Source organism: Alosa sapidissima, chromosome 8 (assembly GCF_018492685.1).
Source record: "Alosa sapidissima isolate fAloSap1 chromosome 8, fAloSap1.pri, whole genome shotgun sequence".
Classification (NCBI taxonomy): Eukaryota; Metazoa; Chordata; class Actinopteri; order Clupeiformes; family Clupeidae; genus Alosa; species Alosa sapidissima.
The window spans coordinates 17,208,383-17,233,302 of NC_055964.1; the positions used below are offsets into that span (position 1 = coordinate 17,208,383).

General features: G+C 45.6%; 1 protein-coding gene across 9 annotated transcripts in view; it reads right to left on the reverse strand.

Annotated features, from left to right (window-relative positions):
* The window catches only part of fbrsl1 (fibrosin-like 1), a 235,266-nt gene that overhangs the window by 198,529 nt on the left and 11,817 nt on the right, over positions 1-24,920 (reverse strand). Inside the window, exon 1 of one of the 9 annotated variants that reach the window (XM_042100143.1) lies at positions 2,616-2,698. The exons of the other annotated variants lie outside the window; for them this stretch is intronic. Coding sequence (XP_041956077.1) covers positions 2,616-2,633 — 18 coding nt within the window. The 5' untranslated portion in view covers positions 2,634-2,698. Of the gene's footprint in view, positions 1-2,615; positions 2,699-24,920 lie in introns of those variants that run through there. 9 annotated transcript variants of the gene reach the window in all.

Sequence of the window (24,920 nt, forward strand, 5' to 3'; positions counted from 1 at the left end):
GATTTGGCCCTGCATGTAAAGCCTTCTGACTGCAAGCCCAATCTGGGGTTGCAGATGTCACTTCATATGAATGTGTTGCTTGTGTGGGGAACTATAGCTCCTTTGTATAAATCATTACGGCATAGAAGCTCAGTGACAGAAATACTGTTGGGGAACCAAAATAAATTCAAATAACATTGAATATCAAGAACAAAAACTTTTAAATGTACTAATATTTTTGCTCTATGTACTGTATGTGTGTATTTCATGGGAGTGAAATGAAGACACCAGGGGAAATCATGCCGTCGAAATGAGAAATACAGTATGTGTCTACTATCTCTAGAGAGGGCGGTGTTGAGTTTTCAGCTGAGGAGACGGAGTGGTTTTGCTGGCTGCTTGCTTACAGGTCTGGCGCACACATAAAATGGGCATTGACAACATTGATTAATAGTGTTGAAAATTAGCACAAATTATCTTGGCTTCATCTGAAATTTTGGCTGTGTACTAAGCAAAGGAAACACCTTTTGATCAACTATTTATCACCACAGCCTGAAGAGGTCAACACGGTGTACAAATATACAGAATTAATTATCTTACTGTACATAGGACGCAAGCCAGCACCTAAACCATGAGGCTTCATAAGAGACTCCATTTTGTGTATCTTAATTTGAACCCTGCATAATGTCAAGGGCACTGTTTAGTCTACATTTTCCCTAAGAGGTACCACGGGCTTCCTCAAAACTGGTGCTCTACTCCACACTCACACTCTAGACACTTGGGGCACATGGATTACCATTAGAGGGGATAGAGGAAGGGTGTATGTATACACACTGTGAGGAGCTATCAATAATAAGCAAGACCACCAGCGCAGAGAGCAGATACAACATAAACAAATATCTTGATGGTTGAAAAGGAATACGTCGATAGCAATTTCTGGAGCTAATGACTTCATGTATGTGTGAAGTAGTGGCATAATAATGGAGATTCAGTCGTCGTTTTTCTCTCTGATTACCATGCTGTCTTATTCCAACTTGCACATCCATTCTAAAGTTATTATTGTGATTAAACAGGCACTCCACAAAAGCAGAAGCTAAAGCCTCTCAGTGGTGGAAACGCTCAACCAAATCTGCTTACAAGGCTGATGTTATCTATCAACAACAGCGTTCACATGTTTCAACAAGGAACTACACAGAAACTGGGACACCCTCAAAGGCACAGTGGTAATACTGAAACGCCTCAGAAGAAAGAAAAAAAGGTGGCAACAAAGTCTGCTCAAGTTTGCTAATTCACTTCAATGCAATTCAGTGATTCACTACATGTCTTACCACACAAAATATAGTAAACTTCTGCTGGACAACATAAAAGCACATTTAGTCAACATAATTTTTTTAGATCAACACAGCCTCATTCTCAGGATACATTGACCACAACTGAAAATGCAGCCACCTTTTCAACAACAGTCAGCTTTAATCAGCACAGACAATTCCAGGTGTTAAGTTAAATTTGTCAATGTTATTTCTCTCAGTGAATTCAACATTGTTAACCTTTATATCACTCTGGTACAGCCAGCAGCTTGGTCTTTAAAGTCAGAAAGTGCCATATTTGAGCTAATAAAACATAATTATAGTGCTGCCAAATGGAACTGGCATAAGATCGTCTCATCTTGGCAAATCAGACAGAAGCTTAATGTGATTAATTGGGTGACTTCGCTTCCAGTTTCCAGACAGGAACTCAGTCTGTCAACTAGCAGTCATGTGGCAAGATTGAATAACAGGCTATGGCAGCTCATTTCATTCTTTCGTTAATCGACATCCTGGGAGGGAAGCCTCTGTACCTGGAGAAACAGAGTTTTTCTGTCACACCTTGTTTCAGAGAAATATTACCAAAAGCATATGACATAGTCATTAAATTGTCATTCAGGCATTGGTGTCTAGTCTAGTGTCATAATGTTCTTATTAAAGATGAGGCATAGAATTGTGAACAGCATCTCAGAAGGCAGAGTCAGATTAAGAGCACACATTTTAAAACATGCAGCCACAAGCACTTTCGAGTAATTTTCAAATGGTCTGAATACCCTGCTGACTTACAGCGAAGCTTTCCTGTACTTCATATGATGGATTGATATAAACACCAGATGCACGGACTTAAACTATAATGCGAATCAATACAAAGCTCATCTGCAAAGTAGCTAAGAGAGATTCTTACAGCAAGTCTTCTAAGAGCATCCAGATGTTTCACACAAAATGGATGTCAACAAAAAATATGACAAATATATTCCTGAAATACTGAGAGGAATGCATACTTGAATACTTTTGATGTAAAAAAAAAATCAATTGAATTCACATCTGGACTGGATAAGCAGACCAAGGTTTTTGTGTCCAGAAAAGCATGGCAAATGTGCATAGCTCAATCTTCCATATTGTAAAACATTTACACACAAATTTGCAAGCATCTTGCATGCTGGCAATCAACATAAATGCAACAGCACAATCAATTCATTTCAGTTACATCAGATCCGCGAATGTGTGCTATTCCACATAATACGCAGACACATTTGGGTCTGTGCAGATATCCGCAACACATCCACAAAGGGATGACAGGATGATTAACCTCAATTTCCTGGCCTGTATCCTCACCTGATTCCCCGCTGGCATTTACGCTGCTGTGTAACGCCTTGCAGTCCCTCAGCACGAACACAGCCAACTCATCTCAACTGCCCCAGATAGAGGCGAGAGATAGAGATCCAATCTGCTTTCCCAAAATACAACAAGAGGAAGCGAGGCCTTTTAAAAGAAAGGGGAAATGAATATTCCAAAAGTGCTTATTTGAGAGACGCAAGACCAAAAGAGCTGGCTTTTCATTTCTTCTGGAATTTATTTCATATCACCTTTCCAAGTATTTCTTCATGCTGTACTTGCATTGCGTGTCTCTAGTCTAGATCAAACACACGACAGAAGACGAGGTGACAGCTTTTATCAGATAGGCCTTTAAGGTCAAGAAGAGCTGACCATTGGGGGGGAGGGAAATAAGACACAGTTGGCCCCAGTGTCTTGCACTCTCGGGTGGTTTTCATATGGGGATATGCGGCTTCCCTCACACTTCCTGAAAGCAGCTCTCACTTCCCCTCCTCTCGAGCTGACTAATGAACAAGTGTACAAGGGTGCCCTCGGCCGAGCCTCACACATTCCCTTCCCTCCGACCTCTTTCAGACACACCCGAGAGAGCCACAGGCGCACACACACACACACACACACACACACACACACACATACAAACACAAAGCCAGAAACATTCAAGCATAAATCCAACCTTATATGGATATCATGTGTTACCGGTGATGGTTTTGAAAGCACAACCAAATCTCGTTTTTTACAGTGGGCTGAGCAAGGGTGTGGGCTTTTTATCGTACATGATATGCAGGAACCAGAGACCGTTGGACCATTCCCTGTGAATTGCATGGAAGATATGCACTGATAGTCTGATAGAAATGCACAGAACTCGGCCAAATGTTGCGATTCAAAAGCAACGGAGCCATTAGTCACACACTATACAGTATACTGACCTCAGAACAGATCAATTTTATTATCATAATCCTTCCCCACTTAAGCCACAATTGCCTAAGCGATGGCTTTACACATCAAGATACTACTATGTAGAGTATGTCAAAGCCAAAACGTGCAACGGACATGAATTCATCAGCTTTGCATACAAAATTAACCACAGACCACACAGTGTTAAGGAAGCTGACCTAGACATACAGCAATTTAGGAAGCCATTTTTTCCGCCAATAGACCAGACCAGACCAGACTGGCTTTACAACTTTAGACTGGTTAACAAGCAATCAGTTACAAGAAACTGAGATGAACTGACCAGATACATGTGATGACTAGACCATGAGAACTGTAACTGTGCCGCACTGCCATAGTTGTAGTAGCCACAGACATGTTCCTATGCTGTAAACGGTACAGGATCTCAGGCTACCAAAGGCCTGTTATTATTGACCCCATTCATACATTCCAGCCAACCAAAGAATGGGAACTCCAGAGAAGCAGAGAAATCCGCCGGAATTCACTAACCAAACAAATCAAAGCAAATATTTACAGCATGTGTTTGTGCTCTGAATGCTGCAACTGGCCAACATCTACTTTTCACACAAAAACCACAACAAGCCATCTAGAAAACAGTGTGAGCCAATAAAAAAGTAAACAGAAAGTTGTTTGTCAAAGTGAAAAAAAAACAGGCGGGCCTATGCTGGTCAAGTCTGGACGCTGGTGAGGTAAAACGAGGTAACAGACAGAAGGCAATGGGGCAAGATGTATTGTTTTCGGAGTAAGCAGGCACTTTCCTAGTTCCTCTTTGTCTCTCCTGGTCATGTGTTTAAAATTCCACCCTGTTCTGAGTTATATTCTGTAAGAAATGGAGAAATGACTGGCTCGATTCTCCCTATGCATCTCAAGTGAGCTATAACTTATCACAGAAATGGAGCTATTGAGAAACCAGCCACCAAGTAGTATGTCCTGTCTTTACAATAACATCACAAATGACTAACCAGGATCAGCAATGGTCACAAATGTGTGGGTGTTAAGGGGAAAGTAACACTGTCACACTGTGGTTTAAGATTTAGATAACACAGGGTGCATCTGAGAAAGCAAACTGTCTCTCTCTTAGTCTATTCCCACCGCAAAGTAAACAAACCCTTGTGGGCCAAACACCTCAAATAATTAGTCACCCTGTTTCAACAGAGTAGCAAATAATCGACACCTTCCACTGAAACAATCTCATCCTCTTGATGATGCTGAGGATGACTCATTTTGAAAAAGCTGGGGCATCTCAGCGCATCAGTCCACATGCGTTCCCTCCCGGAAATCAGACAACACTTCTCTGTCTGTCTGTGAGTCAGACAAACCGCACTCTGGCTGTACTTCTCCCGCCTCCCCCTCTCAGCCCTAAACAGCAGCATGAGAGGCTAGTACTCCGCCTCTGCAGTCCTCTCCTTCGGGGGAACCGAGCATTAATTGCCACTTGGTGCCTTCCCCTCCACGTAATTAAAGCCTTGTCTCTTGTCTCCAGAAGCACTACTTAAAGCCAGATCTATCGGCAGTCCTTCGAGTGCTAAAAAAGAAGAGCAATATCCTGATACAGTGTGGCCTTTGCTTCCCTTTAGAAATAAAAAAAAAGCCTACAATATTTATGACATGGGGGACTTATGTGCTGCCAAGGAGGCAATAACATTGGAGGGGTGGGGGGATAAATGACAATGTGTTTGAGGAAAACATCTTGAGTCACACACACACACACACACACACACACACACACATGGTCAAATCATGTCCATCTGGTTAACAAGGCCCCTTGATTCACCGCCTCCTCTCGGAGCGCGAGCAACAAAAGCCCTGCTGGCCTCGGCACATGTGGAGGTTAAGAGGGATCCCGGGCCCACAATCACAGGAACGCGCTCGCTTGGCCGCCCTGGCCGGCCGACTGGCAGAGGATGTGTGGAGCTCACTGGCCCTTTCAGCGTCTCTCCTCTCTCAGCCACACGCTCGCTCGCTCGCACACCTCACAATACCTTCACCTCTTTTTCACAGAAAAAAGGGGGAGCTACTTTTCCCACCTGCAGCTGATTAGCTCAGAGGAAGCCCAGTATATGGACGCTGTCATTCTTCTTTTTTTTCCCCCAAGGTTAACGGACAGACACATGTAGTTCAAATAGCTGTGGTTGCAGGATATAGACCCAAACAATCATCAAAGCAAATGGGCCACACGCTGAGTGAAGCATATCCTGCTTTTGTTAGCACTGAGAGGGCACCGGAGTGGTCCTGAAACATTAGCACGTAGCAAACACTGACTCATTTCAAACATGGCCCCTCAGGCACTATTCAGGGTATGATGCGCGCACACACACACACACACACACACACACACCTGGTGAAAAAACCTGGTGACAGGTGAAGACCTACAATTAGAAATCATGACAATGACGATTAGCACTGCAGAATGAAACAGACTGGCAGAATCTAGTATAGGCTACTCTCTTTTACGCTGGCAGTAAATGCCTCCGAACATTATCAAGCATACTGCTGTTCCCTATGCTGCCTTTTTTTCCCAAACACCATTTAAAAAAGAAAACAACATCTTGCTGACCTGTTTAACATTAGCGCCTGTTGGCTCAGGACTAATTCCTATCATTAGACCGCGCTGGATTGATGGCTTGTTGCTTGACTAGCGGGAGCACCATAGCAGCGGTGGGAGCAGCGAGAGGAAATGAAGGAGGATTTATGGCCACCATCACTTTGCACAGAGTGTGCTTCCTGCCTGTGCACGCCAGGCGGAAGGAAGGGGGGGCTGGCAGGAGCTTCCTGTGGACTCTATTACTACAAACTGAGTGGGTCTCTAAAATAAGATGGGGGGAGGGGTAGTAGGATGGGACGGGGGGGGGGGGGGAGCTGGACTTTGGTGGAAATCGATATATATCCACTGGCCTGGTTGTGAATAACACAACACCGACTGATGCTGGGAGAAGCGCATCTCGATTGTTCTCAGGACGGAGGCGTATGATCAACTGGCTGCATTGCCATCAACCCTACCATCAGGCAGATTACCAACACAGTAGACGGAGTACTTCAAATGCACATATTTGAGTGTAATTGTGTTTCACAAGACTGGAGGCACCGCGAGAGGTGCCTCCAGGTGCCGTGATAAGCTTGCCAAGATCAATACAGCACCTGCTTTTCTTCCCGCACTAGAAAACAGATATCTTACCTGATTGAATTAATTACCTCCTCCCCTGTCTATTGTTTTTGTATAAGCATTGTGTTAATTAAAGGTGATGCTTCATTTGTGCCTCGGCTGACAATGCCAACTAGCCCGTCAGCGTGGAGCCATGCCCAATTCAGCCAGGGCGACGTGACGCCACCCCCCCTGTTAGCTGATGCACCTCGCGGCCCAGCGAGTGAGATGAAATGGCACTCGCAATCTAAGCAATGAAGCACACGGTTAAATATTTATGCGACAGCGTTAAGTATAGGGAGTGGGAGCGGAGGGGCGGAAACAGAGAGAAAGAGAGAGAGAGAGAGAGAGAGAGAGAGAGGGAGCGAGGGAGGGAGAGAGAGGAAGGGAGGGAGAAAGAGGGAGACTGAAAAGAGCCAACTCAGCATGCCTCAGTTCCCCACGCCTTTTCTTCTCCTCCCTCTTCCAAGATTCCAGCTGACAGAGATAGGAGGATAATTAAGCCAGAGAACGGAGCCTCTCCAACAAGCCAGATGAGAAAAGGCTCCATGTTGGCGGAGCGCTGCAGAGCCTTCCTCGCTGATTACTGTTCTACGCAGAGCCCTGTGGGGGTTTCTGCGGGCGTGTTGCCTTCAGCCAGAGAGACGAGGAGTAGCGCTTCTTGTCAGCAGACGCATGACACGAGCGGTTTCTAATCAAGATGTTGAGGTAGACAAGTCATTTCTAATGACAGCGGTGCTCTTGAGCATGTGCTTTTGGGATGTCAGACAGCGATAATGTAATGACACACATACAGCACAAGTGCGCACAAGTGACTGTTCTGTGAGGAGAATGCTCTTTTGTTCTCCACCGGTTCTGTGCACTGGTGGTGATCATGTTCCTGGCAGTGACACTGACTCTTATCAGCTGATGGGGCGCAGATTAATGGCTCATATGGAAATGACTTCGGCAACAAATAAGAGACGCCCTTCGGGATCTCTGCCGCCCAACTTGCTAAGAATTGAAACATAGGTATCAGAAATACACTGAAAATACTGATCGGTCCTATTGTTTTTTTTTTTTATGTACTACTAAAACACATGGTAACTTCAGTTCTCTTCCATTTAAATTTTCAATTAAATTTTCCACAAACAAAATTACAAGAGCTCTCAGACAGTAAACTGCGATCCTTCTGTGTCTGTTTAAGGACTTTAAGTGGACTCATTATCATTCTCTGGGGATTAAAGGACTTAAAGTGACACATACAGTATGCTATTTTATAAAAACAAGCCATTGCTTCAGAGACATAGTAATATAAATTAATGTAGGGGGCCAAGTCCACTCTAGCTCTAATTTCTTTTACAGCCCATACGTGCCATAAACCCCCACTACCTCACATTACACACACATCTCACAAGCCATTATCACACCAGCATTTCCCATGCATTTCATACATGCTTTAATGGAACACGTTTGCAACTTATGTAGCTGCAACACACCATACTGTCAATGGTGATGATAATGTGCAGTGATAGCACACGAGGAAGTGTGACGACACCCCTTCACACCAAACGAGGGTTGAAGAGCTGAGAGGCGCACGGAAAACCACACGCGCCTCAGACCGGCCTCGCTGTCTACGATCTGGGCAGCAGCAGGAACCCGCAAACATGCACACGACAGCACAAAAGCAGGCCTCCACCACAGAACTCTGCTATACACAGGCACTGCATACTTCCACACCGTTTAAAGCCAGTTGTGTATACGCAAGTTACAGAGATTCTGTGGGTCTTATGAAAAGGACAGCGCATGCTTCCTCTGAAAAAGGTCATGTCTTGACGGTCAGGTGAAGATAAATCAATGACGTATCAGCTATTTTGATGTACTGCAGGAAAGAAAAGCTTAAAATACCAAACACTGGAAAACCCTGCACTGAGTCAGAGATTCTACGCTACAGATAGGAAAAAAAAGAAACATATTGGTTAGCACAGAAAGGTCATCTACTGTAGATACACCACAGGAGTAGACTATGACAGATCATCACCTTACTTCCATCATTGATATTTACCGTGATCACAAGCCTCCACTAGTCTTTTTAAGGATGTGACAAGAGTTTAGTGAAATTCTTCATATGTTACAATCACCACAATATCACTGGCTTTAAATGGGAGACTATGTCTGGGTATGAACAAGTTCGGTTATTAAGTGATGATGCAATAATGGGCTAAAAAATCTTTCCAGGTCCAACGGCTTTCAGAGCCGCTTGTTTTTCTACAAAGACAGTAAAATAAACTTTTTTTTCCGCTATTCAGTGTAGCCTTCAAGAAAATTGTCCTCCTACTACTCACTTGTTGCCTCAACCCAATAAAATCCTATTTTTCACGGAACCCTGGACGTAACCCTTGATTGTATCATCTGCCTGGACAGCTACAGCAATTACTCTGTTAAAGTTAAGCGATTTTGTTTTACCGTCACTAAAACGGAGGTGATGGTGACAAGGTTTACAAGTTGCAAAAAGCGGCTGGCTGCGCTGGTAATTTTTTGAAGAAAAAGCTGTTGGACATGTGACGTCGGACTTAACATCCGAATACACTGAAGCACACTCAAAACATTCAAGGACAAGTACTCAACACCTACTGAGGGCAGACAGACTGTGGCAGCAAACCAGATATGCAGCACGTCACTTGAATAACAGACCTGAATTAAGGTCAGAATGTGAACATTCTAGCGTCATAATTCATGGTTATCTATCAAAAAACTGCAACTGAACAACTACCTATAACTCTTTGGAGGAATCGCAGTGAGAAAGGTTCTCAGAGAGGATGGCTCTGCTGGGAATTCAAGAAGTGAGGACTTATTGAGGGGGAGCCATCTCTCTAAGGGCCTGAGAGAAGTAGGAACGGACCGTGCCGCTGCACAGAATCAAGTTGTTCCTCCAGGCCTACCCATTTCTATGATGTCCTGCGTGATCGTGCCTTTTGGTCAGACTGGGGGGAAGTTATTTCACACAGTCATCAATGCAGCAATTAGATACACAGATTAGGTGACATTCAGATCTGATTGCCCTGGAGTTGTGATTGCACCTTTGTTAAGAGTGGAGGCCTAATCAATGCAAGTGGATGCCTGTGTGCAGAAACAATGGGTGAGTGGATTGCATGAATGATGGAACAGCTACCATTTTAGCGGGCATGATTTTCAAACTAATAGGTGGTGACATAAGCTGTTGAACTAACCAAAACAAAAAAAAACGCACCACTTGTCGGTTACACTACTTTGTGAAAATATCTTGGTGTGAGAATATGCTGCTGGTACGAATGATGAATTGTAACCATCATCAATAAGGGCATTATATCTTGTATGCCTATCTATCAAAATGCACATGTAGCACGATATAATAAGCTACTTTCATTCATATATCAAGAAATGCAGCAACATTCACCATTTCTGAGAGTGCACTTTCTTGTGAGTGCTTGGTCTCATGTGCAATCATGCCTCAAAAGAATGCATTCCAATGCAATGGAGGAGAAAGGTATGTCGCTTCAGTCACAAAACGGTAGGTGTGTCATCCACATGCATGCATGTATTCATCTGAATAGAAAGACGACTTTTGCGGCATAATCAAATAAATGACTTGGCAGAGTAAATCAAAGGGATGTTTCAATAACCAGCATGATGTGCCTTGACATTCTCTCTCTCCTCTCCGTCTCACTCTCTTCTCCCTCTCTCCCTCTCTCTTTCTGCCCTTTTCTCCTTCATCATCTCACGCTTTTTCACCCACCCCCCTACCAACCCCCCAATTAATCCCATGCTGCTTCAATCTGCCACTCAGTGCCTCTGATCAAGTCCAGGCTTGGCACCAGCTGACCCGTCAGGGCACGAGGGTTGTGGAGAGTCAAAGGCGCCGTCATCCATCTGAGTGACAGAGTGGCCCAGCTCCAGCCACCAGACGCTGACCACGTCCATCGACCGACAGCCTCAGTCTGACTCCAAAGAACCTCTTTTACTCTCATGTCATCTCAGAGACACCAATCCCTTTAGGGAAGTGTGTGTGTGTATGTGTGTTTGTGTGTATGCGTATGTGTGTGTGTGTGTGTGTGTGTGTGTGTGTGTGTGTGTGTGTGTGTGTGTGCATGTATGTGTGTGTGTACTGTATGTGTGTGTGTGTGTGTGTGTGTGTGTGTGTGTGTGTGTGTGTGTGTGTGTGTGTGTGTGCGTGTATATGCCTGGACAAGAGCTGCATAAATACTATGCTCACGGCCCAAAGGCCTGTGTCGGATGGGACTTTATCTCCCTCTTCTCCCACCCATCAGACTCCAGACTCGGGGGAGCCGAGCGAGTGGCTGTCTCAGAGGGAGGAGCGGAGGAACCACACAAGGCCTCGGATGAGACAGATAAATTACTTCACACTCTTCATGAAAGACTTGTCACTTTTTCCCCCTCATCCTGTAAAAAGAAAAAAAAAAAAAAAAAAGAAAGAAAAAAGCAGCTCGATATGCCACCACCGTCGCCTTCCACTGACACCACCCCAAGTCCCAGCTGGGGTTCTACCCGACATATGCTGTATTAAAAATCAATAAGAGCAACCCAAAAGCTCACGGAATGAAAAATATATCAAACGGAGGCAAACAGCGTGAGCTCTCGTACTCCCGTGAGAACGGATTCCCTTCTGACACAACCGCGGCGGGAGAGAGGGAGGGAGGGAGGGAGGGAAGGAAGGAAGAAGAGAAGAGCTTCTGGTTTCGCGTGTGTCTTGAAGCTTAAACAGATAGCGATCTGGCTGCTTCCTCTCCTCCTTTCACTGGGACACATCAATGAGGGACAATTAGATTCTGTTCTTTTATTACGGGCTGTTTGAGATAACAGCAGATGTAAGATAGGAGGGCTGATCCTCCAGTCTGCCAGATAAAACTATCTCCTCCTCCCTCTCCTCTCTCTCTCTCTCTCTCTCTCTCTCTCTCTCTCTCTCTCTCTCTCTCTCTCTCTCTCTCACTAAGAGCCAAAAAGTGATGCCCTACTCCCAGCACAAAAACCGCCATGATTTAATGAATTTACCTGAAAAAATGCTACAAGCTGTATAACATGATTTGACATCAATACAGTCAGATGGGACTTCATCAGCCTTCTGTGGCTAATGGTGTTTTCAAAAGCCTGCTAGTTTCTGCGGCAGAGGAAAGAGGTCCCTCTCCAGTGCACTTGGGTGGCTATATAAAGCCTTTCACTCCCTCCCTTAAAGGAAAGTGAGACATATCTAATGACAGGCTTTTGTACATTCATGAGGCCATAAACAGTTCAAAGAAACACATTAACAGGGAGCTTTTTTTCCACCAACAAAACACATAAAAGAGATTTTGGCCCTTCCAAGAAGTTTACACATAGACTCTTTCTGAATAGACTTTTATTGCACTTTAAATGTTGAAGATCACAATAAAGAGACTTATGTGAAAATAATTGCGTAGAAGACTAGTGGGATCTCAGAGTTTCTCAATTGAATCCCCAGACAAATATGTGTAAATTAAACTGTGGAAAGAAGCTCTGTAGCGATTGTGTGCCTAACACAACCAAACCACAGGAAACGCGCACTTGGGCCTGACAGTGCACAAATAAAACTGCACAGTTCCCGCAAATTGAACGAGGCAGAGGACAATTTCCCGACCCGTCTCTCTCTGGCTGACTGGCCTACCTGCGACCCCCTCTCTTTCCCCTCCCCTCCGCTTGGGAAAAAGAGGCTCACACATTTGCATGAAATTGTACGGTAGAGAGGCCAGATTCCTCTCTTTCTGCGCTCCCCAGGAAAAGTGAGTGTGACAACCTGTGCTTAGACCCCAAGTGCGGTTTGAGCCTTCCCACAATGCCCCTGCTCAGCTTCTCGACGGACGGTGGGGGGGGGCTGCCCCGGGTAAAGGGATGTTTTTATTATCTTTTTAAGGAGTGGAACGGCAGACAGCCTATTACTTAACAAGCCAGGGCGAGACAGTCCGCAAAAGTGGTTCGGTGCGCGACCGCTGCTGCTGCTGTATACGAGCGAATTGGCCTTTGGTTATTACTCAGAACAAATCCTATTTGAGGAATCGCACAGGGAAAAGCTACAGTGCACCAAAGCGGTACAAATAAATTGACGATCAATCCGGCCACCGGCTCACTGCTCACCCTCACAATGGGCGCTGATGCAAACACCATTGGAACACGCTCTACCCCTCAGTATAAGAAAACGTTTCAGCGGGCTCCCATTAATTTGCACCCGTGGTATCTCCCGTCAGGTCGAAATACACACCCACGGCCACTGCGGACGCAATATGTTCTGGTTAACCGCTACCCTGGTAATGACAAGGGGCTACCACTGCGTTATAGATCCTCCTCAAGGGGGAACTGGCTCGGTTGGGGGAAAAAATGGCTAAATCAGCAGGTAGAGGATTAAGGGAATCACCAAGCATGAAGTGCCCTCCCCGTGCGCCTCGCCGACCTCCAGGCAGTTATTGCTTTCATTAAAATCGCATTCCACAAACTCAGCAGTCAGTCAGTCACCAAAAAAAAAAAGATGAGAAACAGAAGAGGGAGAAAACACTGAAGCATTCGAAGAGGGGAGATTTGAAGAGTCATTCAAAGCGCAATCATCACAAATCGCTGTAAACGTGCTAGAGTTGAGAGGGTGTGTATAATGTGAATGTGTGTGTGTATATAGTGTGTGTGTGTGTGTGTGTGTGTGTGTGTGTGTGTGTGTGTGTGTGTGTGTGTGTGTGTGCGCGCGTACGCATGCCCGTCCGTGTGCGCGGGAAAGGGGGGTACACTAATCTACTCTGCATCTTCACAAGCGCAGCCCGCATGCGAGTGGGCCGAGGGGCCAAACAGGGACTGCTGGAAGCGATCTGCACAGTAATTCAATATAAAGACATCCGCCTTTACTGGGGACACTGCCGTCGCTTCCCCCCGAGACACAGCCTGATGAATTGTAGAGAGAGAAAGAGAGAGAAGGAGAGAACCAGAGAGAGAGAGAGAGAGAGGGAGGGATGGACGAGAGGAGACGAGGCTGTGGAGAGGGCCCGGGTCATGTGGATGTTGCGAGCCATTTCAATCGTTTTCGAATTACCTGGGCCCATCTGGAGGAGGCGGAAAAAAACAGCATTACCCCCGCAAGGTGCCCTCTGTCTGCGCCGCACAAATCTCCCTCTTCACCAGACAAACGGCAAACCTGGAGAGCTCGAAAAATAGCCCTGAGAGTCGCACTCTGTGAACCAACAGAGATGAAAAACTCCACATTCCACGCCAGTGGCTAGCATCCACCTCCATGCTTCGTGCGGGATCTATTCTGTGTGCCTACGGGCTGAATCTATCCGTGCCCGGCTGATTATGTCATGACTACAGTATTATCAAACACGGCGAGAGGGGGAGAATATGGCGAAGCAGCGACTACTGCAAACACACAGAGATGTCTGGCTGTTTTCATCGTGAGTAGAAGCAGTGTTAACCGCTTTTCTCAGGGCGTGAATGTTAATTAAGACGGGCGTCACTGTCAAGCTCGCTGTCAATACACGGCATGAGATGCGGCCGCCCGCGCAGCGCAGCACACACATACACGCACGCACGCATGCAGCGCTGTAACTCCAACCCGGCAAAATAATCATTCAATTTCCTGGCACTTAGTGTTGCAGCTGTGTGCGCAAATGTAAGCGGGTTTTTTTCGGCGAAAGCAATTAACCGAGGAGGCCCTCCACGGGCGGGCGCTCTCCGCTGCCAACCTGCGCCGGGGAGCGCTCGGGGTCGCCGAGCTGGAGCGTGGCCTTCTCGGAGAAGGCCCTGACCCCACTTACGCCTCTGTCTGTCACAGGAGAATGAGTGTGTCAGGAATGCAAGGAGTCTACTAATGTAATCACGACCATTAAGCATCTGATCAGCGGACAGTTAACACAATCTTGTGGATGCAGAGCCCGTGACTAAGTGGGTAATATGTGCACTTAATATATTACCGCCCTGAAAACTATGGAGCCTATTATACACTCTGTGTGTAGCATATTTGAAAATTGATTTTCTTTTTTATTTAAACCATTATTATTTTTTATTTTTTTATTTAAACCATCAAGTTTCACAATGATTAACTGATTAAAAGGCCCCTCCGTGTCATGCGTACAGAGGTAGGCTTCGACAAATTAGCTTTTTCTGCCTTTTTATTTAAACCATTTTTTATTTAAACCATTATTTTTTTTAATGATTTAAACCATCAAGTTTTACAATGATTAACTAATTAAAAGGCCCCTCCGTGTCATGCGTACAGAGGTAGGCTTCGACAAATTAGCCTTTTCTGCCTTTGCATAATGGCAAATATTTAGCTAAGTGAGAACAAAAGAGCTTGTTAACTTTACAAGCTTAATATGTCACACTTATCAACTCTATGAGACCAGTGTAGCAGACAAGCCCCACACAACTTCATAAGTGAGAGAGGACAGGAGAAGAGTACTGGCTGGTATGTATGATTGACAGACAAAGGTTCTGGTGTAACTTTTCCACCCTGGTGCAGACGCTCCAGAACACATGCTGGGCTGCTGAGCCACAGAGCTAGACTAGCGCTCCATTCACAAGGCCCACCACTCGCTCAGACAGACTCCAATTCCACACCGACTGTTCAGGCAGTTTCTCCACCCTCTGAACAATGTTACAGCTGGGGTGAAGGGGGGGTGGAACGCTGTGTTTTCCCCTCCCTCCGCATTCACAGAGGCCATCTTGGCTCCACTGAAGTGCTAGCCCTCACAAAGGCTTTTAAAAGCACTGTGCAAATCATAGCGACTCCCTCATGTTTTCAAACAATGCCTAATTGTACGGACCGTAAATTCTTACAGAAGCCAGATGGTTGGGAGCTTTTCAGGCTCCTCACGGCCTCCACTCCTCTGAGCGTCGACAGCCAGACCTGTGGATCTGGGGTTGGTGGGAGCCAGGGAGACATGGACAGACTGTTACAACTGACAGTTCAAACAGCTCACTGTGTGCTCAGATAGCCCAGAAGGCAACGCATATCACACACACCCTAACGGCCAACACACATTCACAAAGATTTAAACTGTGTCAAGAAATGTACTCAACTTGTAAAATTAGGCAGAAGGGGGGTTGGGGGGGTCCATGGCATGATGTCCATAACAAAGACGAACTCTGTCTTCGCTTACAAATGACAAAAGCCTTTGCCCACGAACCCCCGGCAAACACAACAGGGCTTTCACAGTCACCCTCTCGCTAACTCTCCAGAATAGACTTTTTTCCTGGTGAAGAGGCACTCTGAGGCTTTGTGACTCGCACATGATTTGGCAGTGGTCAGACAGTTGGTTCCCCTTTCTGGAACATTCTCACATGACTCTTTCCTTGGCAACACTTGGTTACAGCTGAGGCTCTGGTTTGGCTGCTGTGTTAAAGAATACAATATCAATAATTACCGAAAAGTTGAACACATTTCACTTTTAATTGTTTCCTACGCATAAATGTTATTATTTTTTTGTTCAAAAAGAAATTCCAATGCACTCTTGTGGCCCCAAATGTTCCAAATGCATCAATCAAAATTTATTGCATGTGATGAGGCAGGGAAAACTACAGGTACTCATAAATTGCAATTACACATGTGGTTTGAGCCAATGCCAACAATAAGTATTCACATGCACAGATTACACATTTGCCTCTATTCTATGTTAGCTCAAAGACAGAAATATGATGGCAAATAAAACATATCTGTGATTTTTCACAGGCCAGCATACATCAAAATATGATAAAGAAGCATTTGCAGACTTAAAGAGTCTCTTCCACAATAGACTGCTACAGCGGCGGGAGCAGTGAGGGGTTAGAGGTTCATCCGTTCCTACTGGTCAGGGTTTGAACCGGCAAACCCTCTGGTTACAAGTCTGAAGCGCTAACCAGTAGGCCACGGCTGCCCCAACAACCCACAAGGTAACAAGTGGGTTCAAAAGCTCTCTACCCTTTACATCTATCTATAAAGCAAGAAGCGTCTGTGTGTCTGTGTGTCCGGATGTCCGGATGTCTGTGTGTCTGTGGCACGCATATCTCGCTGACAGTTTGTCAGCCTGATTTCAAACTTGGCAGGTGTCTTGCTATGGGCATGAGTAAGTGCAGTGCCAAATGTGACGTTGTTTGAATAACAAATGCAAAAGATATTGTTAAATATATCGGTAAAAGAAGCACATTGGCTCTCGCCGCTAGCCACTCCCCCTCCCACACACCACTGTACTGTAAGCTACCAGTGAGGATAGAAGCAGGGCTTTGGCAAAACTGGATCAGTGTAGGTTACACGGATAAAAACTTAACATGTCTGACCTCAACAATAAAGTGAACTCCGCGGATTTTGCAACATGCACAGGTATGCAGTGGCTCATCAAAATGACGTAAAAAATTATGTGCAATAAACGGACACTTCGAACAGCCCAGCTACTTTGGACTGTCTTTAGACTTTGAATAAGCAAACAACAATTCCAACTGCAAGGTCCTAAATTGAAACGAGCGATAATGGTCCCGAATTAAAGAACGTCTCAGAATGCCACACATGCAAAGCATAACCAGCGACAAGCAACGAGGGGCAGACAGAGTGTGATGTCACTTATAGGCCACCAGAGACTGTTTTTGAGTCACACCGTTGCAAATTTCATATGATGCATCATTCCACAAAATGGTTTGCCAGTTATTCAATAGGCTAAGCATATAGCCTTGACTCAAAACAGCTGTTAGGATTATGTAATTTTGATTTGTAAAAAATGTCACATGCAGCCATGCCTAAATTCTGCTCACTTCACATTTATTATATTATTATATTATCTGTAGGCCTATTCATTATTGAATGCTTACCTGGAATTATGTTTTTCCCTATCCTATTTTTAAAGCAGGCCTACCTGCAGGCACGTAATTGGGCTACAGGAATAGCATGTTGAAAGGGCACTGCACTAGTTGTTTAAATAAAAGTTCATTTGGTGTGAAATATGACACATGCTATATACAACAAATATCAACACCTCAATGTTACACTGTTTGCCCCCTATGATATATAGCTAAAATAAGACATCTAAAAAAGGCCAGCAGCTCAAAACATGTTTCTGACCTCCAGCCCTTCTGTTGAGGTATAGTGCTAGTTGAAATTGCTATCTACTGTAGGACTGCCTAAAACTGTTAACAGTGGACAAGCTGTGAAATTAGTGTTACAACAAACATGCCATGTTGCTCTGGACATGACTAACTTGTAATTACTGAGGTGTCAGCATTAAATCTGACCTTTGACCTTGGCCCTACTTGACCTGGAAGTGCTGTGGAAGTGATCAAAGACCTTATGCCCATAATTATGCAAAGCACAATCTTTCATTCACTGACAATCAAGACAGCAGCAACCCATTTTAATACATGTTGTTATCTATGACAAGTGATGACCTTGTCCAGTATTACATTTATAATGTTTCATCATCTATTTACAATTAAAAAATCATGCATTCATTTATTATCTATCTACACATCATAATCTACAGTATTTACACTTCAAAACAGAACAGATTTGTTTTTTTTTTGCTGCAGACCATTTCCACATCCGATCTAAAACAACCATGACCATAAGCTTTTTTCAATAACAAAACCAGCCCAATAAGCTATGGCAAAGGGGGGAAAAAACTATTCAAACCGAGGAAATCATCTTTTGGTTCCTGCCCCGGTGGCACACCTCTTTATTCCATTCCATTCTGCTGTCACATTCTAATTCCCTGAATAATGGGCGCTTTGGTTTGGGGAGCAGTGCAAGTCGCCAGTTACTGAGCTACTGGAGGCAGAAAATGAGTCTGAAGCCGGTCCTTTTAATTATCCTTCACATGCTTCCTGCGCTCAACAGATGTTGGGCTGCGGGGTAGACATGCTCAGCCATACTAAAGACACACATCACATCTCTCACTCTGATTCTCAGTCTCTCTCTCCCTCCCCCTCTCTCGCTCACTTTGATTCTCTCTCTCTCTCCCTCCCTCCTTTCCTCTCTCCCTCCCTCCCTCCCTCCCTGGAGAGCACACGCATACATGGACAAGAGCCCTCAGCAACTGCAAGGGGGGTAGGGTCAAGGGAATGAACAGTTCGTCTAGCGTGAGAAAGGGCATGCACTCGTGAAGTCAGATGTTCAACTCGAAAGCCTGGCTGTCACATGCAGCATGCTCCTTAGCGTCCCAAAAACTTCAGTGGAACTGTGCCTTGACCTCAGCAGGTGTGTGTGTGTGTGTGTCACTGTGACGATGGGAGTCTTGTGAACAACACATGGCATGGCTCTGTGAGACACACCTACGGGAAACTCACCTCCGTCACATTCGTCATGGATGATGACGCCAGATCTGTAACCTTTTATTTGGTCAGGCCATGTTAAACACTCTGCAAACACTCTGCAAATGATCCATAAACTTTCAAATGGCTGTGGGCAACTCACAGCTGCCAGTTAAAACAACACTGACCTCGACTGACCTTGGCTGACGTTAACCTGGTGAAACATGAACTCCCTCACTGTTCCAACAGTACACAACTAAAAAAGTAGGTTATGAAAACAAAGTGGACCTGAATTCGGGGGTCTGCGATAGCGCAGTAAAATGCGATCACTGTAGTACAAGCAGCAACTGTGTCAATCTGATCAAATAAGTGGGCCTCTAGAGATACTGTAAACAGCCAGTGTTCCACCATTGACCCGGATAAGTTAGGATAATTACTAAGCCTACAGCAACATCTGCAGCTACCAGCACCCACATTTCCCTGTCTGTCTGTCTCTCTCTCTCTCACTTCCTCTTTTACTTACAAATGCACAGACAGACACACACACAGACACACACACGCGCACACACGCACACGCACGCACCTATACACAAGCGCATATACACACACGCACACACACACATGCACGTGCACGCACACGCACACACACAACCACACTCATCAAGATAATAAAAGCCAATCTCCTCACCATAATGGTTACCGAGACTAGAAAAAAAATACAGCTAACAATGTGTAGCACATTCATCTCCACAATTTCCGAGATGCAGTCTGTCATGTTCATACCTCCTGGGAATAAAAGCTCAATCACCATCAAGCTCTGACGGATCCGAGGCAGCTGATGGAGTATAGCGCTGGCACAGAATGAAATATTATGGGCTACACGCTCTCCCTACTCCCCCTCACGGCAACGCACATGACTGTTGCTGCTAAGCTGTCGACCTGCGGGGCTTTAACCAAGCTCAGACGAGTATGAGTAAACATTAGCTTTGTGCTACGTCACTCAGCTCATGCTAAAACACACATTCACTGAGAGGAGAACATACGACGGGCAGCCTTTAAATCAGTCAGTATGAAACTCTAGCTTGATTGGTGTGTGCTATGGGGTTTGAGTGGGGAATGGAAAACAGTAGAGTGGTATACAAGATGTCATGCCAGTTTAATGCCATTACATCAACGTTACATCACCTGATGTTTGGTCAATGATGTTTGACTGGCAGAGCTCGAACAGCATCAGCTGTCAAGGCTTGTTGGACTGTTTGAGCAACATGTCGTTGGATGGCTTACTAAGGAGTGCTTTTGTTTTACCAGAACTGTGCATGCTCTTTGTGGTTGTTCTTGCTTAGGGGACAGTGGTAAGCTGTAGGTAAGCATGCCCAAGCAGCATGGAGACAGTAAATCGGCTAAGTCAGCCTATCAGCTACACCGTCCAGTGTCCAACTGCCTGGAGGGAGACTATAGAAAGACTAGAGTCCTCTCACACTCTCTGAGCTCTTTGACACATTGAGTGGTGTGTGCCCAGACACACACTCTCTCTCTCTCACACACACACACACACACACACACACACACACGCACACACACACACACACATTTATTTTCCTCTCAGACATTCCCAAAGACACAGTGTTTCAATAATAAGTCTCCCCCGCAGACAGAAAAGTTTTAATCCCCAGTAGCCTAGGCCTCTTTTTTTTGGCAAGTGAGTGAAATCAAAGTGAATACTTGAAACATGCTGAGCCAGCAGTTCCAGTGGAGTGAGCATTGTAACCATAAAGTTACAAACACAGAGAGATGTCAGACATCACACCACCAGTCGGTGGGAGTGCAACAGAGCTGCTCTGTTACGTCATGGCGTTCACCACAGTGCATCATCCACACGCTAAAAATAGCCACAGAACCAAAGAGAACACGCTTTCTTAACTACCAGCCAATGCAGTACCCAAGCGCAGTCCCACACTTCCAAAGGCTTTTGACAGATGAGCTAATGCACTAAGCCAGACCCGAAGGCCATGTTTCCATGTCTCATAGAAAGCACACGCCTCGTTGTCCAACTATAATAATAATAGTAATAATAAGCTTTATTTGTGCTTTACATTTGGAGCATGTAACACAATAATAGTCAGTCAGTCATTATCAATCACTTTTACTTTACTTAAAAATAATAAACTGAAATAAAGTTCAGTACAGAACTGACCACCATAAAAGAACAGAAGAAATGCTGTACTTCTACATTCCCTCACACTCATTCCCTCAAGACCTCGGCAAAGGGCAAGTGATCTCTTGGGTGTTAATGCATGTAAACTTTGGAGCATTGGAGTGTTGCAGCCTTTTTGCTTTTATTTGTTGCTTTGCTTTGCTTTGCTTTGCTTTTCATTGCTTTGTTGGGGCAATGTGGAACACCAGTGCAACACACACGACTAATGACAATAGCAGAGGAGTGAGTAGAAGCCCACCTGCTCGGAGGCTTTTCAGCCATTTTGCACCTCATTCACAACCTGAAGTTGCCACTATCAGCTGCTTCTCTCCCTTTCCATCACACTCACAGCTCTACTCCTGCCTGCAAAAAATCGCCGTGGCGCTACCTGTTAACGTCTTGACAGTGGCGGCAAAACACAGACAAAACGGAATATTAATGAGGTCCTTGCCTCGGAGTCTCGAAGTTCAATTACCCTGAAAGACAGAGGGTGTTGAGGAGTGGTGGCAGGCGGCGAGGGTTGGAAAGAGACCTCCTCTTTGACAGAGCAGGGATGTGAGGCTTGTTAGGAGGAACCGACGCCTCGCTTGCTCCGACAGCCCCAGAAAATGAGTGTTTTTAGGCATTAGAGGGCGAGTACACACACACGGCGGCGCAGCGGCTTTGAACTGCTGAGTGGAAAGAGACGACGGCAGGGAAGAGAAATGGATTTTGAGAAGAAAAAAAAAACAGAGAAGAGAGAGAGAGAGACACTGGAGTTTTGTACGCTGTCAAGGTTTGCCTTTGACAGTGTAGGCATGGTGAGGGGGTGGAGTGGGAGGGAGGTAGGGCCGGCTGGCTTCAGGAGAGATGGCACACACCAGAATTAAGAGGTTCAAGCCCTACTCCATCATGCTGGCTGCACTTCCTCGTTGAGACAGCTCTGCACACTCAGTTCCCCGAGGGGGGTTGGATTTCGGTGAGACATCGGCCATGTGCAAGAGTGCTTCTATTCCTGTCGAGGAAGGGGGGAATGCCCACTTTAATAATAAACTGAGCATGAAGATGCACTGTCAAAGATCGTAAAAGCAGATGACGGTGCTGCTTTGGGGGAGTGGTGGTCAAGCAGCCGTACAGTTGTGGCACAGTGTGGTACACAGTGTGGTAATCCTGTACATGTAAATGGCAGCCACGCCGCTGTTGATGAGTGCACCCGCGCTCTGAGTGCCTGAGCCGCAACCTGACACCGAACTCTCGCGCTCGCCCCGAGCCACATAGGCAAACACAGGAAATCTCATCCACCCAGCCCTGCCTGATGCGGCTACGCTCCGCCACCTCCACCCTCATCCCCTCGAACAGCCCCAACCGACCCGGGCGTCTCTCTCTCTCGCACACACACACACACACACACACACACACACACACACACACACACACACACACACACTCCATCGCCACTCCCCTGAGCTGATCGCTGAGTGCAACGAGCCAAACCACTCCCACAACGCCACAGCCGCAACCACCACCACCATCACCACTGCCAACAGCCAACAACTGTCTGCAAAGCACGGGTCGTTAGTGTCAACAGGACATGAGCACAAACACACACAGCAAAACACCCAAGCATACACACACTCATGAACACAAGCGTCTGACACAGATCATAAACCTACAAACACACACACACACACACACACGAGAAAGAAAGAAACAACAGACACAAATATTGGTTCACACTTCCTAAAAAAGAAAAATATATACTACTCACTACAGCACAAGGGATAAGTCAAATAATACAAATGGCAAAGTGTCCATAATGCACAACTTGTTTCTGTGTGTTTTGCACATGTAAACAAGCATGATTCTACTCTGGCGTGACCTTCCACAGAAGCATGCTCTGTGCACCAGGACTACATGCAACAAACAAGGCATTCGGAATATGCTAATGACAGCTTCTCAGGGTATACTCAGGGCCAAACACAACGGGAGCAAAGTCCCCTTTCCAAACAGCTGAGCTAAGCCAGTGATAGCTAGGGATTCTCTGCACTGGATTAATCAGTGGGAAATATTATGGAACTATGGACAGGCTATTTTTTATGATGAAAGGCATGACGTGTTTTTATCTAAAGGACAGACGAAGCGTGCAACTCAATTGAAGCCAGCACCTTAGCAGAGATTTCACAGTGACGCAAAAGCGCCCAACAAATATAAATGGTCTTTATTATGGACACAACAAACTTGTCATACTTACTGTTGGCACAATAATAGGCAATGGAGGGGAAAACCCCTGGATTAAATAGGCTTAGCAGAATGCACAATGAAACACATTTCCATCAACAACCCCAACCACACTAGCTGACATGCTCCAGCAAGTGACTCCCTTCTGGAAGCAACACATCACTCAGACACTGTCGGTAGGAAAAATATCAATGTAACCTCCTCCTCATCCTCCTCCTTCTCGTCGACCTCCTCTCGACTCTCTCCTCCCCTACCCCCACTCACTGACGTAATGGAGACACATTCCTCGGAGCGCTAAGTCACATTATTTATAAGCCAGCGAGACAAAGTACCGACCTCGCCTGTTTTTCAAACGCGCCCCTCACCAGCTGCCTCTTTCAGTGGGCAAGGTCATCTGAAGGGAGAGAGAGAGAGAGAGAGAGAGAGAGAGCACCACTGTCCTACACTGGCCTTCCCTTGGACTCCAGTATCAGCCGAGATTTATTTTCACATTTTATTCCAGCCATTAGTTTAGTATAAATAAAGATGCCCGCGCTGGAGATTCACTGCGCGATGGTCATTCGAAGGGCACTGCTGGGCTTCAGATAAGACATGTTTTGCTGACCATAATGAGCCATTAGCAGTGTATGTCATTTTGATGACTCAGAGGTCACAGATGCCTTGTTTATTAGTAAAAAAAAAAAAAAAAGACGTGTTGTGCATGCACCTGGTAGGAATCTGTGTAAATATAGATACACAACTGTGAACCTACTTAACCTGACTCTGAAGCCTTACAGTAAATAATGCTGCTCATGTAAAAATGTGACATAAGGCACGTTTGCTGTTACACTTCTGTTCTCTGCTGACACTCAGACTTGCCTATTTAAAGGCACTTAACCTTGTTTGTGGTTTCTTTATGGTCGCAGTGGAACAGCGACGGTTCTCGTTAGACCCGCTCGGCTCAACGGTCTCTCACAGTAAATGGCCCACACTAGAGGGGCCACATGTTCCCCGAAAGGGTATCAGAACACGCCACGGTCCACTTAAGTCCAGGATCACTTGTTCCAGAGTGAGACTAAAAGCCTGGCACAGACATCCTATTACAGTCGTGCAGCTTTCATGTTCTTTGCTCTTTCTCAAAAAGGCTCTCCAGCTTTTCCATTTTGCCCTTGGTTTCATATCAGCCCCCCCACCCCCCTTCTCCTCCTCCTCTTCCTCCTTCACCACTCAAGCAGTCCCAAATAACATCTGTTTGTTTTTATTCCCTGTCTTTTTTTTTTATCTCCGCTATCTGCTAAATGTGGCATGACAAGGGTGAATTCACAAGTGCGGGGCCCCGCAACCAGCATACCTCTGAATACAGATGAAGCGCCGACAAAAAACAAACGCCAGGAGCCCGTTTCAAGGGGGAAGGTCGTCCTCTAGGCAGCTCCCAGCTCACTACTGCTGCTTACCCAGTGGAAAAGGCCACAACGGGCCGTCAGTGAAAGACAGAAACAACAAACGTGCCCAGCTTCCCTGAACTCTGTCCCTTGACCGTCTGCATGACCATTTCTAATTTGTCACAATGTGTATGCGATCAACG